Here is a 16439-nt window from a genome sequence, read left to right as displayed (position 1 = left end):
TCGCCTGGCCTTGGCCGCGCAGCATTATGGTGCAGTACCTGCCCATTAGCCGCAAGCGGGCGTGCAAAAAGCCTCATGTTTAAGCCTGCATAGGCGGCCCAATGCTCGAGGAGCGAGGGCGAGTCAGGGCGCCGCCCAGGCCGAGCCGTGATGCGCCAGCACTGCGTGGCTGCATTTGGGCCACCACCTGGTTCGCAAGTCTCACTGGCGTGCCCAGCCCGCCGCGCAGGTACGACGGCGGCGGCCGTGATCCGGTCCGAAAGGGCGGCTGTTGGTTGGGGGGTCTGCTTGTCAGCATCGTGTCGAGGGCATCGGGACAGCCTGCACTGGCGGGCAATGGCAATGGCAATGACAGAGGCGCCGCCCATTGTGCCTGCGCGTGGGCCAACATGACTCGACAGTGGGAGAGGCCCATGACAACGATGATCCAGGAGCTCCGTGGGCTCCGCGCTTGGAGATGCAGACGGGAAAAAAAGACTCGCCCCTTGCGCGAGATGGCTCCCGGCGGAGGTCCAGCGGCGGACCAGGAGTGATCAGCTCGCGTGCGTTCGCATCGCAACTGGAGAGGTGTCAAACACGAGGCACCAAGAAACCCCAAAGGGGCCGGGCTGGACGATGGATGGTCCAGCGTGGCGGTGGGGCGCCCTCAGCGACCGCCTAGTGAGCCCCAACAAGGGGACCACGGAAGGGGACCAGGGAGGTTCAGACGCTGCCTTGGCTGGCATGGCTGGCCAGGCGGCGCTTATCGATATACCCCACGCCGCTGACGGGACACTAACGAAATCCCCTCCATGGGTCCCAGCCGGAGAGCCCCATCTCTTAGTCCGGCATGTACTTCAGTCGTCACGCAACGGCGCACTGCATCTCATGTATCGGCAGGCAAGCCGGTGGTGCCGCAGCTGCTGATACGGGGGACAGACGGGCCTGGGATGGATGGACCATGGAGGCGCGCCATGTGGGATCCGTGGTGCAGGCTGGACGCAGGCTGGATGCGGGCGCAGGAAAACTGGGCTGGATGGATGGATGACTGGGACGGCCGTGGACTGGGTGCTGAGAGTGAGCGAGTGAGTGACATTGTCGGTGGGAGGGGCCCGGATCCCGTCTGATGCCGCGTCCCGGCGGCGCGATGGAACTCTTCTTTAAGGGTCTCGGGCCCCTGATGGACGCAGCTCCTTCTGGATGCAAACAACCTTGCGCACGACCACACGACCGAGCGTACCGCATAGGCACGGTGCAACACCCGGACCTGGGGACAGAGCTCGGCTTCCATCACACAGCACAGCACATCCCTACAACTCAACTCTCATCGACTCCCGTCTCCTCCTACGCTCTACAGCACTACTCGGCTCCAGTCCCTTGGGCGGGTGCCATCGCAGACCCGCTGTCGCCGCCGCCGCTCGTGTGATCACGCCCGCCCGACACCTCGTTCCGCGCAGCTCGGTCATGGCCTCGCGAGAACGTGTGCTTGGCCGCTGCTGCTGATAACGCCATCCCTCACCCAACGTATCTCCCGTCCCGACTGGCAAGGTCCGTATCCGTGCCTGGTCCCCCCTCCAGCCGTCTGCCGAGCAGGTGCAGGCGAAGCCCCGACCTCCAGGCGGCCTGGTGACCTTCCCCCCCACGCGCCGTGCCCACTGGTCCGCTGACCCTGGCGTTGGGTGCAGGTGGTCCCATCGCCCGCGCTGTTCCACCACCATCTTCACCATCGCCCTTTGGCCATCACCTGTCACCTGTCGCGGCAATCCGTCCGGCCAGCGACAACAGCACGGCGACCTCTGCGTCGGCCGGGGCTTCTTCTCGTCGACGACCGCCGACTTTCATCTGTTTTCGAATCATCAAACACTCGCGCTGAGCCTTTCGTCCGGCATGAATTGACAGCATCGTCCTTCTCCATTGCGGACGGCGTCTCCCCGCACTGCCCCTCCACGCAGTGACCTCGCGACGGCGTCATCACCCCACCAACATCAGAGACGGGAACTGAACGTCAGTTGCGGCCCTGCGCCTCGCGCATCGAGCGAGGAAACAAAAGAAAACCAACGCCGGGACCATCCGCACATTTCAGGGGCCCAAGAGCCTTCCTCGTGCTTCGCTACGTCGGCTGGCACGACAATCAGCAGCACCATGGCCCAGCAGCAAGTAGACGGACCTCCCGCGGACGCATCACCCGCAGCGTCGGGCAGCATCGCCGCCGACGACGATGCACCCCCCGCCCCGCCCGAAGTCCTGGACAAGGGCAAGGGCCGCCGCCGCCTGCTCCGCGGCCTGCAGCGCATCTCTTCTTCTCCATCCTTGAACGGCCTTCGGCGCTCCAAGTCCGTCGGGAGCCCGTACAGCACCCGCAGCACCTTGTCGTGTGCCAGTCTCACTGCCGCGGGCCCGCCCCAGGCGCAGACGCCGTCCAGTGCTCGATCATCCACACCACAACCGTCACCGCTCGGACGACCGCACGCCGCCTCGACCGCGACCTCGGCTTCGACCGCCCCGACTTCTGCGGAAGAATTTCCGTTCTACGACGACTTGCAGGACGAGCTTGCCGTGCGCAGGGTCGAGCATGGCGCCTCGCCGCTCTCGCCCGCGACGGCGGCCCTACCCCCAGAGCTGCGCTCGTCAAAGCAGGACGGCCAGCTCAGGGCCCGGGCAGCGTCTAAGCTCGCTCAGAAGCCCAAGTTCCCGTTCTGGGAAAACATGCCATACGAGCTTTGCATCCATGTCTTCTCTTACATGAGGCCCAAGGAGCTCGTCCAGTTGTCCCGAGTCAGCAAGATGTTCTACAAGTTCTGCTTCGACGGCCAACTCTGGACTTCCTTCGATGCTTCCGAATTCTACCAAGAAATTCCGGCAGAGTCTCTTGCCAGGATAATCGTTGCGGCTGGTCCATTCATCAAGGACCTTAACCTCCGGGGTTGCGTGCAGGTTGAGCACTACAAGCGAACCGAGGTCATCGTCAAGGCTTGCAGGAACCTCATGAACGCTACCCTGGAGGGCTGTCGCAACTTCCAGAAACATACCCTACACAATCTGCTCAAGAGCAACGAGAAATTGGTGCACTTGAACTTGACAGGACTGGCTGCCGTCTCTAATACTTCATGCAAGATCATCGCCGAATCGTGCCCCCAGCTCGAGAGCTTCAACGTGTCTTGGTGCGAGAAAGTGGAAGCCAAGGGCATCAAGGCCATCATCGACTCATGCTCCCGGTTGAGAGACCTCAGAGCTGGCGAGGTGCGCGGCTTCGACAACGTGGCCACGGCCGAGTCCATCTTCAACACCAACAACCTCGAGCGGCTGGTGCTATGCGGCTGTGTCGAGCTTACCGACGAGGCTCTCAAAGTCATGATGCACGGAAAGGACCCGGAGATTGACCTTCTTACGGACCGACCTGTAGTTCCGCCCCGAAAGCTGCGACATTTGGATCTCAGCCGCTGCAACCGATTGTCGAATGTCGGTGTCAAGTCTATCGGCTATGTTACCCCGGAGCTGGAAGGGCTCCAGCTCTCCGGCTGCAAGGCCCTGACGGACGGCGCGCTTGAGCCCATACTTGCCTCGACTCCTCGGCTCACGCATCTTGAGCTGGAGGACCTGGAGGAGCTGACGAATTCGCTTCTCTCCGAACACCTGGCCAAGGCTCCTTGCGCGGCGACCCTCGAGCACCTGTCACTTAGCTACTGCGAGAACATTGGCGATGTCGGAATGCTGCCGGTCATGCAAAAGTGCGTGCGTCTTTGCAACGTGGACATGGACAACACGCGCGTCAGCGACTTGGTCCTTGCAGAGGCCGCGTCCATGGTAACCAAGCGCTCAGAGCGTTCGACGAGCGCGGATGTGCGCCCGAGGATGACGCTACAGCTCGTGGTCTACGACTGCCAGAATGTAACCTGGACGGGAATCCGGGAGGTGCTCTTCCGCAACGCGCAGATCCGACCGGCCTCGGGGCAATCTGGCGCAGCGACATATCCCACCGAAATCATTGGATTGAAGTGCTTTTACGGCTTTCAAATGACGGTGGACGAACACCAAAAGAGGCTGCTGCGAGGTGATCTCTCATCAGCCAGCAGATTGGAACGGAAATGGGCCGACTACATGCAAGCGAGCGAAGAGGCCGGCGTTGGCGGCGCGGGCTACAGGCGGCGACGACGTCGCGCCCGGGAAGCGCACGCACTTCACCAGAACGAGGAGGACGGTGGCATTGTTGGGCGGCGGAGGGCCCGAACGATGGGATCCTGCTCGGTTATGTGACAAGGCATGGGAGTTGGATCTGGCATAGGCCGGCAATCAAAGCCCTTTTGACAGGCGTACCGGAGATTGGACGAGCCGATATTTTCATCATTTTTCTCGATTTTTTTCTTTGTGTTGGGACCCAGGATACGAGCGGAAAGACCCGTCAGCCAGCACCTGGGGTGTAAGAGGGGGAATCTGGGCACTGTCACTTTTTTTCTGGGGGCAATCAGTCACATCGGCGTCACGGTAGATCACGGGCATCAGGAACGCCAGCAGATGGATGTTGGACCGCGACTCGGGTCTGGAAATGATGGAGGGTAGCCGAGGAGGATCTCACTCGGCATGGCCTGGCTCACTTTGCTGGACATGGCGACATTTCAGTACGTATCTCGGCGAAATATTACCTCCCTAGGTACCTTGATCCGGGCTTCTGCAACACAGACTGTTGTCGTTGCTTTTGAGATGAAGGCTTACACGAGTCGTGGATCGCCTGTCGCCTAGGCGCAGTGACATGTTGACAGCGTCGGACGCGCAGCTCGCCAACTCCTTGAAACCACCACCACCACCACCGTCTCGCGGAAACGCGCTCATGACTTGGTCTGTGAATGACAGCCGCGCAGGCGCCCTGCATCCCCCGCATCCCGAGGCTAGGGGAGTCGCGATGCGACACTGGGCGCTGGACGGAGCTGCGGTTGTTCCAATAATAGAGACCATGCAGGACCCTACATATGCAATGGCACTGCCAATGCCCCCCAAGGGGCGTCTCTTGTCCTGTACTCCCTCCGTGCACGCGGTGCGAGTAAGGCACTGCAGCAGACGCGGTGTTGTTGGTGGCCGACTTGGCAGCATCAGGACAGGCGCCACCAGCAGCCAGCTGTGGGAAGCACAGGCGCGATGTGAGGCACTTACATGCGGGCCGCGATTCATGGATGAGATGGAGAGATAACGCGCCGGCACTGCTGCTGGGCATATAGGCGCGAGCGCAGGTGGGCTTTTGGCGGGGTGACGCCTTTGTTGGTGGCGACAAAGATTGCCGTACGGAGCAGACGGGGCTGGCTGCAGGTGGTTGGCACTCATGCGCTGTGCGGACTCCGGATTACAGCAATGTGCGAGCATGGCCCACGCTCAAGTGTGCAGGACTGACTATGGAGCGCGAGTCCGGTTACGGCACTCCGTAGTTTGACGATGGTCGAGGGACGGTATCGACGTGGGGTAATATGGGGCATGTGTTTTTACCTCGGGAGTCGGGCAAAGTCAGGCGCGTCGGCTGCCAAGCGCAAGGACAAGGTACCGACTCCAAAGAGAGGCAGGCCCGACGCGGCGGGAAGGAGCAGCCCAAACAACGGTACCTTGGCAGGCACGACAGAGCAGCGCGCTTTCTCATCAACGGGCATCTCGACTCTCCTCAATCCCGCCCCTCTCCCCTGGACTGCATCTTCACCTTTGCATCGTGCTGCCGGTCGATCTGCCCAGACTCGTCCCCCTTTCACCCACCCACTCACTCACTGCCGGGGAGCACGACGCCCGCACTCGTCCATCTGCACATAGCCCTCGCCGTCTTTCGCCACAATCTTCACCGCAGCGGCGGGACCTGGGCCGTTGCACACGGACGAACAAATCTCGCGCGCCGACGGCACTCATTCGTCGAGATTGCGGGCATGCCGCTGGAGAAAATCTACGTCACCCGCCACGGGGTAAGTGTCTGCCGGCCAGCCCAGGCCAGACCGGACGCCCGGCGGCGCTGGAGACGCTCTGTCCACGCCGCCGCAGGTGCACCCTACCGCGTGCACGAGTATTGACGCTTCCTATTGTCGTGGCTAGTTCCGCTCCAATTGGCTTGTCGACCCTGCTACGGGGGCCTACTATGCATACATCCCGTCACCAACAGGCATCCCCGCCGACCCAACACTCACCTCCCATGGGGTCAAGCAGTCACGGGAGTTGGCGAGACACCTCATGACTCTCAATCCGCCCATTGACGCAGTGTATTCAAGTCCCTTCTACCGTTGCCTGGAGACGCTGAAACCATTTGTCGACCTCGCCGGCCAGGCTCGCAGCCATGCTGAGTCGGATCACCCCGCCGGGGGCCTGACGGAGCACCCTCCAGGCGACCGCCATCCAGGGGAGCACCCGCCGGGGCGTCAGGAGGACTCTCTGCCCCTGTCCTGGCCTGGCGCCAACGTGGCCGCGAAGATTCGTCCCGAGCATGGCATCCAGGAGTGGTTTGGCTCCGCTCCGTTCGACCATCCCCGGCCAGCCACGACAGCTGTCCTCAAGTCGCTGTTTCCCGCGCTTGACGAGACATACCAGCCCGCAGTGGTACCCTCGGCGAGGGGCGAGACGTTGGCTGAGCTGCAGCTGCGCGTCGCCGTGGCGCTCAGAGCCATCATCGATAGGTGTGATGCCGATGGGACCCGCGCCGTCCTGCTATGCACCCACGCCGCCGTCGTTATCGTTTTGGGCCGTATTCTGACCGGCCAGGCGCCAGCCAGCGTCGAAGATGAGGATTTCTACGCCTACACCTGTGGGCTGAGCGTCTATAGTCGTCAGCCCTCTCTCTCGCGCGGACTCGGTGGCCTAGACCCTTCGCCAGCGTCATCAACGTCGCCTTCGGCAGTTCCAGGCATGTCCATCCCACTCCGTTGGTCCTCTTCTATGAAGAGAGAGCCCAGCTCCTTGACCCCGCTCCCTGTCTGACCAAGCACCAGTAGTGGAGACCGAATCGGCGAGTTTCATCGGGGGCTGGGACTGTGAACGCAACAGTGACTGCAGTTTCCTGAGCGGTGGTGCGGAGAGAGGATGGTACGTCCATGGCCTTGCTGGCTTCCCTGCCTCGGCATGCCCTGTTTTGCACATCCCCCCAGTCTCCTGGCCGTCAAAGCGGGGGTCACTCGCTCACTCATGAATGCTAATGTCATGACCTAGGAAATTCGCCGGGGACGAATCATTTCCAGGCACAGGGTCCCTGTCCCAAGGCGAGTCCAAACTATGATGCGGACCTGTACCCCGGACGACAGCTGGTGAAACCATTTGAGGCTCGGGCACTTCCTTGTAGTTTGAAGAAGACAGACAGAATCACCAGCCGTGACGCAGCATGTCGGCCCAAAGCAATCAAGGTCTTGAAGGCAGATCATACTGAAGAGGATCCACCAAGGGTCCTTCGGAGCCCAGAGACCAGACACGGTTCGGCGCACAGACCACGGGACGACGGTCGTCAAATTCTGTGCGGGAAACACTCGCTTGCTGCTCCTACCGTACGCCGCCACCCGTACAGTACGGAGTGGAGCAAAGCACGGCTGTGTCGCTATGGATCTCGTGGGAGATAGGAGTGAACAGCCCCCAACATCATCGCACGAATCGACTGCTCCACCGGCATCATTGGCTCGCATCACGTTGTTCGTGGACGCATTAGAGGGCCCCATGGATTTCGTGCTGCCTTCAGGTGCGGGACCAGCGCAGGAGCTTGTTGGGGGCGTGTCCAATGTCCCCCAACGCCCGACGGCTGTGAAGACAGGGTGTTGTCTCTCGACGCCTACAGGCACCCCAAGGCGAGTTAGGTGCTCGGAGTGGCCCTTGCACCGCGACCGTTTCCGACCCCGTGACTGTCCGTTGATGTCAACGGCAGATCTGGCTGCGACGGCAGGGGCGCCTGTCTGGACAACCCTGCAGCCACACGACTAGACGCCCTTTGAAAAGATGGGGTGCAGGAAACCCTTGATGGGGCTCCCATGGCCCGGGCGGCAGAGTAAGGCTACGTCCGGGCCGGCCTCTGTGAGGCACAACACGCCCGTGCATGCGGCTAGCTCCAGATGCCTGCAGAAAGTGCCGGCTCTGGGGCCAGAGTGCGCCTGTCCACCACGAGCGAGGGGACTTGGTGAGACCGCCCGGCGACCTCGTCAGTACAACCGTCGAGGAAGTTGAGCGTTTAATGAGCCCGCTTTACGTCTGCGAGCGAGCCCCACGAAGACACTGTCGGTGGACGGCAAGACGGCCACGGATGTTTTCGCTAGCGGTGGTGGCGAAGAGGACGACGACGCAGTGGAGTCTGTGGCTCGCCGAGATCACAGACGCCCTTCCACGATGTGATGTGCGATGACCGTCGCCCTTGCTTTTGATGTTTCAGGCCTCCTGCCGTACCTTGCATCGAGGTCACGATGCTCCGTCCGGATGGCATCCACTTGATGGGACACACAGACGAGATGCTGACCATGACTCAATATCCGGGTCGCGGCCGAAACGTGGTATACGGACGCGCTGCGACGGATGCGCGGGCGCCTCCAGGCCAGAGCTCCCAGCGGAAGTGCAGCAGCAGACGGCGGCACAGCTCTGCCAAGACGCGCTTGTTCGGGTTGCATGCGATCTCATGCGGGAGACGAGTGACAAAGATAGACGAAGAGCTTGGAGCTCTCGATAATGACCTTATGCGGCACATGGTGTTCAGCATGTCACTGGTAATTCCTACGTGCGTATCCGGGAGATTGGTGCTGGGCCATGGCGCGCGGCACGACTTTTGCTTTGTGTGTTTGCTTGGCAGCGGTTGGTTTTCAAACCATTCGGCTGGAGCCTCGATGAGCAGAGATGGCGCGCGAGGCCCAACACGTCAGCGGCATGGGGCTGATGCACAGGGTCAGAGGCAGGCAGGCATGCAGGCGAGGCGAGGCAAGCGGGTTTACTTTTCGAGAGTGGTGACGAGGCCGTTGAAGCCGTAAGACAGGCCGGACGCTGATGACTACGACGTCTTTGGCATCGCCGCAGACCGAGGGACAGAGTCTTGCCACTAGTACGGGCGTTCCTGCATAATAAACAAGCAAAGAAGAGACGGCGGAGCCAGCGAGTGGCGTGGCACGTCCGTCCGCCTGTCGATGCGCGAGGGATGGGCTGTGGAGGCGTGGAGGCGCAGACGGGGTCGTTGCGCCGAGCCAGAGAGAGGCCGAGCCGGACCCGGGGGTGGCGAGAGTCCGTGAGCCATGTTTAATTGCGCCGTCTTTGATTTCTTCGAGCGCTCGCTGCTCGGTCGGTTCTGCTTGGCGGGAAAAGCAACGTGATGGGCGGCAGGCGTCGGATAGGGACGATCTGATCTGGGGGAGGAGCCTCCCTGCCGCTGGTGTGGTGGTGGTGGTGGTGGTTGTCCACCTACATGGGTGTGGTGGGCATGGCAATGGGGGTGCCGCAGCTCGTCGGCGGCGACGACCAGCCCAGGCCATGCCACGCCGCGCGAGCGTGCAGACACTGTGTTTGTGCCATATTAAGCACCGAGCAGGAGGACGTGGGGTACAATAGCTTGGGCATGCACGTTGGGTCTGGCGCTCGTTGATGCCACGAGCAAAGTGAGGTTGTCGTGCCCGAACTGTATGGACGGGGCCCAATGACTGCATGGAGTGCGGAGAACGGAGCACGCAAGTATAGAGTATAGCAGCTAATAAGGTCGTGGACTCGTGGGCAGGTAAAGTAAAGCGCAGCCAGGGCTCACCAACTGCATATGTATGGCTTCTGCATGCTCATGACTTTTCGAACGAGTGCCGCCCCTGCCAAAAAGACACGACGCTACGAATCTGGCAAGGCGGCGGGCCGCGTCTAAGAGTGCCCGATTGGCTCTTCTGCCGCCTCCCGGGACGTCGCGTTACACGGCATGGGCGGGAGTTGGGGCTGCCGTGATAGCCGCGTTCGACTTTTACATGGTCCGGGGGGCCGGGGGGAGGCCAGGATGGGGAGCCTCCTTGCAAATGTCTAGAATCTAGAGTCTTGGTGGGATCGCGGCATACACGACTGTACTGAACGCGAACATTATGGATGGAGCGATTGGCATTGTCCGGGACCGGCACCAGGGCAGGGCAGGAGGAGGGCGAGAACGACAAGAGAGAGGAGAAGAGAGGATCTGCGCGCTCGTATCGTGGAAGTGAGCAAGGCAGGGGGGATGCTCGGCGCCACCGTAGATGAGCGCGACCGAACCTGACAATATTGAGAGAGAAAAAGAGAGAGCGGAAGATGCCATCGCCGGGACAAGAGCTGATGCCCACTGCAGTTCCTCACCGTCGACGGGGCCGGCAGTGCACTGACATTAGTACCCAGAGAATATTACACCGGCAAACCGGCGGGCACCTCAGCTGAAGCACGAGGTACCTCGAGCGGCCGCGAAATAAAGAAAAAATACTACTGGAGCCTAGCACGCAGGTACCTGGTTCCTTGGGTTGCGACTTCCCAGATTGGTGATGGATGGACGCGCACTGACGGGCAGGCAGGGGCGACCGAGGACGAGTGGCAAGAGCGGGCAATGGTCGATGATTGATTGATGATTGATGATTGATGAGCGCCGAAAAGGAAGCAACGATGGAGGGCGTCCTTGGAGTTGCTGACGGAGGAATTACGGTATTGGTGGTGGCCGCTGAGAGATGCGCGCCTTCCTCATCATTGAGCCCTGGACAATGGACCACTATGCTGTAAGTCCAGATAGGTGTGCTCGTAACTCGCACAATCAATCACCTTCACCCTCGTCCATCAAATTCACTCGCTCAGACGCGAAATCGACCCGCCGTTCGCCATCGTCGAACATGCTGGCCCATGCCAATCGCTCGCGGTCGTTCGCCTGCCCTGGCCTGCCCTGGCCTGGGACCGCCCGCCCGTCCGCCCACCTCCCTTCATGTCGTCGTCAACCGCCACCACCCCCAACTTTGACGACCCCTCTTGTCGGTCCCGAAAAAGCAAACTGGTTAGCAGGGGGAGCTCCAGCAGCATCAGCATCATCATCGTTGCGTCCCCCCTCTCACCCGCATGCAAGCTCACGCACGCGTGCATGCACGCGCACACACGCAATCGCGCTCCAGTCCGTCCGTCGCTCTCCAGTGTTGGTCGTCCCAACTCCTGCCCCTCTTCTCTCTTCTCCGCTCGTGGCTCCGTGACTGTGCGCTGCTGTAAGTGCAGCCAGCCACGGCCTCTCGAGCGGTTGCCCACTGATGATGGGTGGATGTGTCCGCGGGGGGGGGGGCCTCCACGCGCACCAGCAGCGGCATCCGCAGCAGAGGCGGTATCAGCTGGGACGAGGGTCGACGGGGACCCATACACACGCACACAGATACACACCATCGTCACCAGCAGCCATGGCCAAAGATAGGTGCCTGCCTGCAGCCACCGTCTGGTAAGTGGCTGGCCAGCGACCGCCCGCCCTTGGTGCCACGCCATCGACAATACGGCACCGAACCCGCGCCTGGACGGGGACTTTGCTCTTCTGGCAGTGTACGTGGGCAAGGCCGAGGGCCGACGGACACCGCCAGCGCCCCCAAAGCTCGCTGCTTTGTTCCTTTCGTGGCCCCGTATGTCCCCGGCCAGCTCCCTCCCGCCTGTTGGCAGCCCTACCAACAGTCGCAGAATCCAGCATTTTGCCCTCCACCAACAACAACACGAAGGGCAGGATGACCTCAGGGATAACCCCTTGCCCCAGCCCAGGCGTGCCGCCGTGCCATGGCCACGGGGTAGGGCAGGGCTCATCCCGCCCAATGATGGGCACACTCCTTTCTTTTCCGTCAGAGTTTTCACACCTCTGCCGCGCCGAAACTGGCCTCGTGGTCGCTAACAGTGCCCATGGTGCCGCCTCCCCCAGCGAGTTGGCGGGCACCGTCGACGCCGTTATTGCTTCGCTCCAGGCACGCAGAAGCTAGCCGACGCCCCTGGTGGACGAAAAAGAAATCCCCCTTCAGAGCCCGCCCGCAACCACGGTACTCGGCCGGGCGGCGCAGACCGTTGTCGAGGGCTCTCTGCCCGTCGTACCCAGTTATTAGGCCGATGGAGAGGTCCCTGCCCCCGACGTTCATCAGGCCCGAGTAACAGGTCAGATGTCTTTGTTTTTTCCCCTAATCATGGCTACTACGGTTCAGCACAGTAGAGCGCCCTGCAAGGCTTTCATCATGTCGCCTCTCTCTGCAATGCCGATCGCGCCGCGCATCGACATGAAGCGAAAGCCGTCGCCGACCTGCTGAGTTGTCGGCATTCGCCCTGGCCACTGCGCCAGAGGCGTCGCGCGTGCTGCTGCAAGCCCTCGCCGCCGACGCCGCCGACGCCGCCGTTGCTGCTCCCGTAGAGCATGGCGCCGCACGTTTGCTTCTATAATTACGGCGAGAGGCGTCTTGCTGGGCCGTGTCTAGTTGCAGCTCTCTGAGTGCTTGGGCCAAGAGCTAAACCGTCCGCCACGGTGCCTCGAACGACGGGGCAGTCGCAAAGCCAAATGACGCCCCGTTCCAGGCAGACAAGCAATTTTGAGCGGTCCGGTACCACTGCTTGCCCTTGACTCTATCCCGAGCGTTTTGATACGACTCGTGTCGGCAGGCCAGGCTGGCGTGCTGTCTGTGGTGTGCTGTGGTGTGCTTTGGCGTGCTTTGCTTGGGTCGAGGCCCCCGCCCCCAGACCAGCAATAGGGAACCATTGTTCTCGCAGCGGCTTACAGAGAGTCCCGAGGCAGCGGGAACCCCGGCATATGGCACATCGCGGAGACACCCCCAGCTCCGTGGCGGAGGGCCCGATGATTGCCCGGCCGGGGCCCTGTGTCAAAGTATGCAATGCATGTCCGCCTGTCGTTTCGCGGCTGCTGGTGCTGACTCTGGCGCAGCCGGGTCTCGTGCCCGTGCTCCTGCTGTTAGGAGCTCTGCTCTCAAGAGGTCGCGAGTCGTCGACGACGTCGATGCGAAGGCGGTGCCGCTGGGTGCCACGGATCGTCTTGTCAACTCTGTCAACAACACGAGGGCTGCCCGCGGCGCAACGTCATGGAGGCGACCCCAGTGACGCTCGGCGCACGACGGCGTGGAGCGAGGGAGGCGGTCCTGTTGTTGGCCGGCGGGCCGTGCGACTTGTGAGTCTTCAGGATCGTTTTCGGCCAGAGATGAGATGATCGGTTGTCCCTTGCTTGCAGAGGGCTCCGTACCCCGTCGCCTAGTGCACTACGGCCACGGAGGGAGGGAGGCTTGGGAGGGCCAGACGGACGCCGTTCGCGCGTGGCTGCTGCCAATTCTGGCCGGCTCTTCGCAGCCCAGAGTGCGCCATGCCGCCCAACAACAGACGGACACAATTCGCATTCAGGCAAGAGAGTCTATTGTCTCCCCCCATCCCCCCCTTCGCGCAGATGGCTACCCCGCCACTAACCAGATAGAGACCAGATGGAGTGGCGCTCGACGTCGAAGTGGCTGGCCGTGGAGCTGAGATGAAGCAGACAGACGCGACGGACCTGCTTTGCTCGCTGCTCTTGCGACCGCCGCTCTGCACGGCATACTTCGTAGCCAGCCACGCTGCGCAACGACGTACTCGTGCGCAGGCGGCTCATCCATATGTGCATGCAGAGCACGGGCTGGGCAAAGCAACGCTGGCCGAGGGCCTCACCCCGCCCAGTGCTTCTTTGTCTCTCGCCCGCCGCAGGTACCGTTTCTGTCGATTTCTGCACGACGGCCCACCGTTGCTTCTGTCTGTCTGCCTGCCCTCGTCGTCGCCCTCACCCTCACTAGGGCCACGCCGTGATGTCTTTCTTTGTTGGTCGTGCCGACAGACTGGAGCTGCCCAACTGCCAACCGCGAGCAGGGGTGGCACACGGACCCCCTTCCAGCCAAAAGTCAAGACAACAATCAATCGCGCAGCCCTCTTTGCCGACTTTATCATGTTGATTCAGGTACGTACATACAGCAGGTACTGTGCCTGCATGTACTCTGCTGTACTGTACGGCGCCGGGGCAGCAAAAGAAGAAACACGGTGCATTAGCAGCCCGGCCGGACACCTCTTGCTCTTGTCAACCGCCAGGGTCTCGACGCCGCGCCCGACAGATACAAGAACAGAACCACCCCTCGTCGCCTCCCTCTAATCGCTGGCTACCTATTTTGTGTCATCCCGTTGCCACCAACCTGTAAGCGGCCGTTGCCTCGCGTGCTCGTCGCGTTCATCGTCACCCTTGGGCATCTCCCTCGTTACTTAACCCACATCCTCCCTCTCTGCCTCTTGCTCCTCGAGCTCTCCCTCTCTTGCTCTGCAGTGCTCTGTCCCTATTCGGATCCGTATCGAGCGTGAGCAGAAGCATTCAGCCGTGACCTCGAGCTTCTGTCTTATACGCCCACTCAAGGGAGTCAACGGCAACCACCACCACCACCACCACCACCACAATGATGTACCCGACAACACTGGACCAAGGCGGGGTCTCACCAACTACCGCTGGCAGGATGGGCATCAAGGCAATCACACACTCGGAGAGCCTGCCTCCTCGGAGAAGCCTTTCCAGCGACCTGCCCTCCCTCTCCTTCCACCGGTCCTTGATCCACCCGCAGACACCACCCGAGTCTACCTCGGGCAGCCCACGGTTAAAGATTGAGGGTATGGCCTCTCCTTCCCAGTTCTTTGTTAGCTTGTCTGGACGCGAGGCTCATGACCCTATTTCAGCCTCGTCGCTCTCGGGCATCTCGCGGGATTGCTCCCCTCTCCCCGGCATCGCCCGCCTTAGCTCGCCCACCAACCCCGTCTCCGTCAGACTCCCTAGCCTCGAGGAGTTCGATCAAGGTGTAGAAGCTCTCGCCAGGTCCCATGGCCCGGCCCGGCCTTATACGCCGCCTTCGCCTCTTCCCAGCCTCGGCCGAGGGCCCGTCCTCCCTCATCCCATGCCGGCTCTCCATGGATACGCGCCGCACGAGACGTATTCCGCCTACCACCACCACGATCCGTTCATGCACGGCTCGGCAAGCATGGATGGCTACCCCAGCCCGCCCCCAGATGGCGAGAACCGACACATCAATCAAAAGTACACGACTGAGGAGGGCGACTTCATCATCTACGCCTGGCACGACAAGAAGCTCAAGTGGCAGCGCATCAAGCAGGACTTTGCCGCGATGTTTGGAAGGACGCCGGAGCGGACGGTACAGGGCCTGCAAGCCTGGTACTACCGCATGAACCAGCGCATCCCGCTCTGGGACCAGGACGGCTGGCTGATTTTCGACAACGAGGACGACCTCGAGCCCAAGTACATCAGCATCAAGTGCCGAGAGAGAGATAGCCAGGACAAGCCCATGGAGCCCCTCGGCCTGGCCCAGCGATATCCTGAGCGTGCACTTCACTACTCTTGGGTCGACCCGGAGCTGAAGCGCAAGTGCCAAGACTGGGGTGAGTGACTGTCGAGTCCGATACCGACAGCAAAACGCATATGCTAACTGATACCTTCAGCTGCGAAGCGATCTATGCAGTACCGGGAACGCCGGGAACGCAGAAAGAGAAAGGAGCAGCGACGGCTCAAGCTCTAAGCGGGACAGCCACGCATCCTTTCACTCCACCCTTTCCCTGGCCATAAGGCGACGAGTTACTGAAATGACTTGCTTGCAATTCGACGCGAGCGCAAGACGACACCGCGAACTTACTGTATAATACTTGCACGTTTGCGTTCAGACGCTTACGTTTCTTTTCACTTTTCTTCTACCTTTCTCTTTTCAGCATCAGATATCCTTACCTTTCCTATGTGATGGGAGAGCACGGCTTGATGAGACGCGGACACATAACGAGTGTGATGCGGACCAAACTTTTTATGTTGGTATTGTGGATTTTCTGCGGTCGGGTGCGAGGAGCTCTCCAGGGACGCCCGGGACAACAGATTCGCTTAAGGCCCGGACAAGCTACCGTCCCTGACGAGATGGCTCTCCTCGTCACTTCGACCTTGTGTACTATTACTGAGTTGAGAGAGGAAGGACCCGCGGGGTGCAGAAACTCGCGGGGACCGTGGGTGCGGTGGCCTCCCCCACCGCCACCACAAGCAAAAAGCATATTGAAGACGGGGCATGAAGCACGACGTTCTAGATGGGATGACGGAACCGGTTGGTTGGCTGCTTTTTGGATGTGTTCGAGAGCATGTTGCCTGCTTCTGCAGACTGGAGGGAGAAACGGGCGGCAGGTAGGGTTCTGGGCCCTTCACCTTTGCCGACCCCCAAGCATATGGCGTGTACAATAGAGCGAAGACGACGAAAAAGAAGCATTGATTACAACGCGGTCAAGGCGGCATGTGCCGGGTGGAGTTGGCGGGCTCGCCGATCATGGCAGAGCGGCGGCTGTCCGAGTGCCGTGCGTTTGCCGTGCGAAGCGGTGTCGCGATGAGACGCAGGGGAGATACATACCGCCTTCTCTCTGCTCTTCTCCGCCTTTCTCTTACTCTTGACGTCTCTCTCGGTCCCGCCTCCCCATCACTCTCAGTCTCCAGCTTTTCCTAGGCCCCACGTGCTCCCCCC

The 16439-nt window shown here is 61.3% G+C and overlaps 3 protein-coding genes across 3 annotated transcripts; all 3 read left to right on the top strand.

Moving 5' to 3' along the window:
• Positions 1–2121: 2121 nt before the first annotated feature.
• PLICBS_002865 (uncharacterized protein) lies at positions 2122–4233 on the top strand (the record flags this gene model as incomplete). The annotated part of the gene is made up of 1 exon (XM_018322577.1): positions 2122–4233. The coding sequence occupies one exon, from the start codon at positions 2122–2124 to the stop codon at positions 4231–4233; it is 2112 nt and encodes a 703-aa protein (XP_018177807.1).
• Positions 4234–5873: 1640 nt separating this feature from the next.
• On the top strand, positions 5874–7207 carry PLICBS_002864 (uncharacterized protein; the record flags this gene model as incomplete). The annotated part of the gene is made up of 4 exons (XM_065600093.1): positions 5874–5909; positions 6037–6760; positions 6927–7017; positions 7141–7207. The coding sequence occupies 4 exons, from the start codon at positions 5874–5876 to the stop codon at positions 7205–7207; spliced, it is 918 nt and encodes a 305-aa protein (XP_065456165.1).
• Positions 7208–14342: 7135 nt separating this feature from the next.
• On the top strand, positions 14343–15467 carry PLICBS_002863 (uncharacterized protein; the record flags this gene model as incomplete). The annotated part of the gene is made up of 3 exons (XM_065600092.1): positions 14343–14550; positions 14617–15330; positions 15391–15467. The coding sequence occupies 3 exons, from the start codon at positions 14343–14345 to the stop codon at positions 15465–15467; spliced, it is 999 nt and encodes a 332-aa protein (XP_065456164.1).
• Between the last annotated feature and the right edge of the window lie 972 nt (positions 15468–16439).

Source organism: Purpureocillium lilacinum (assembly GCF_023168085.1).
Source record: "Purpureocillium lilacinum CBS 284.36 DNA, scaffold_2, whole genome shotgun sequence".
In the NCBI taxonomy this organism is placed as follows: Eukaryota; Fungi; Ascomycota; class Sordariomycetes; order Hypocreales; family Ophiocordycipitaceae; genus Purpureocillium; species Purpureocillium lilacinum.
This window is presented reverse-complemented; position numbering and strand designations above follow the sequence as displayed.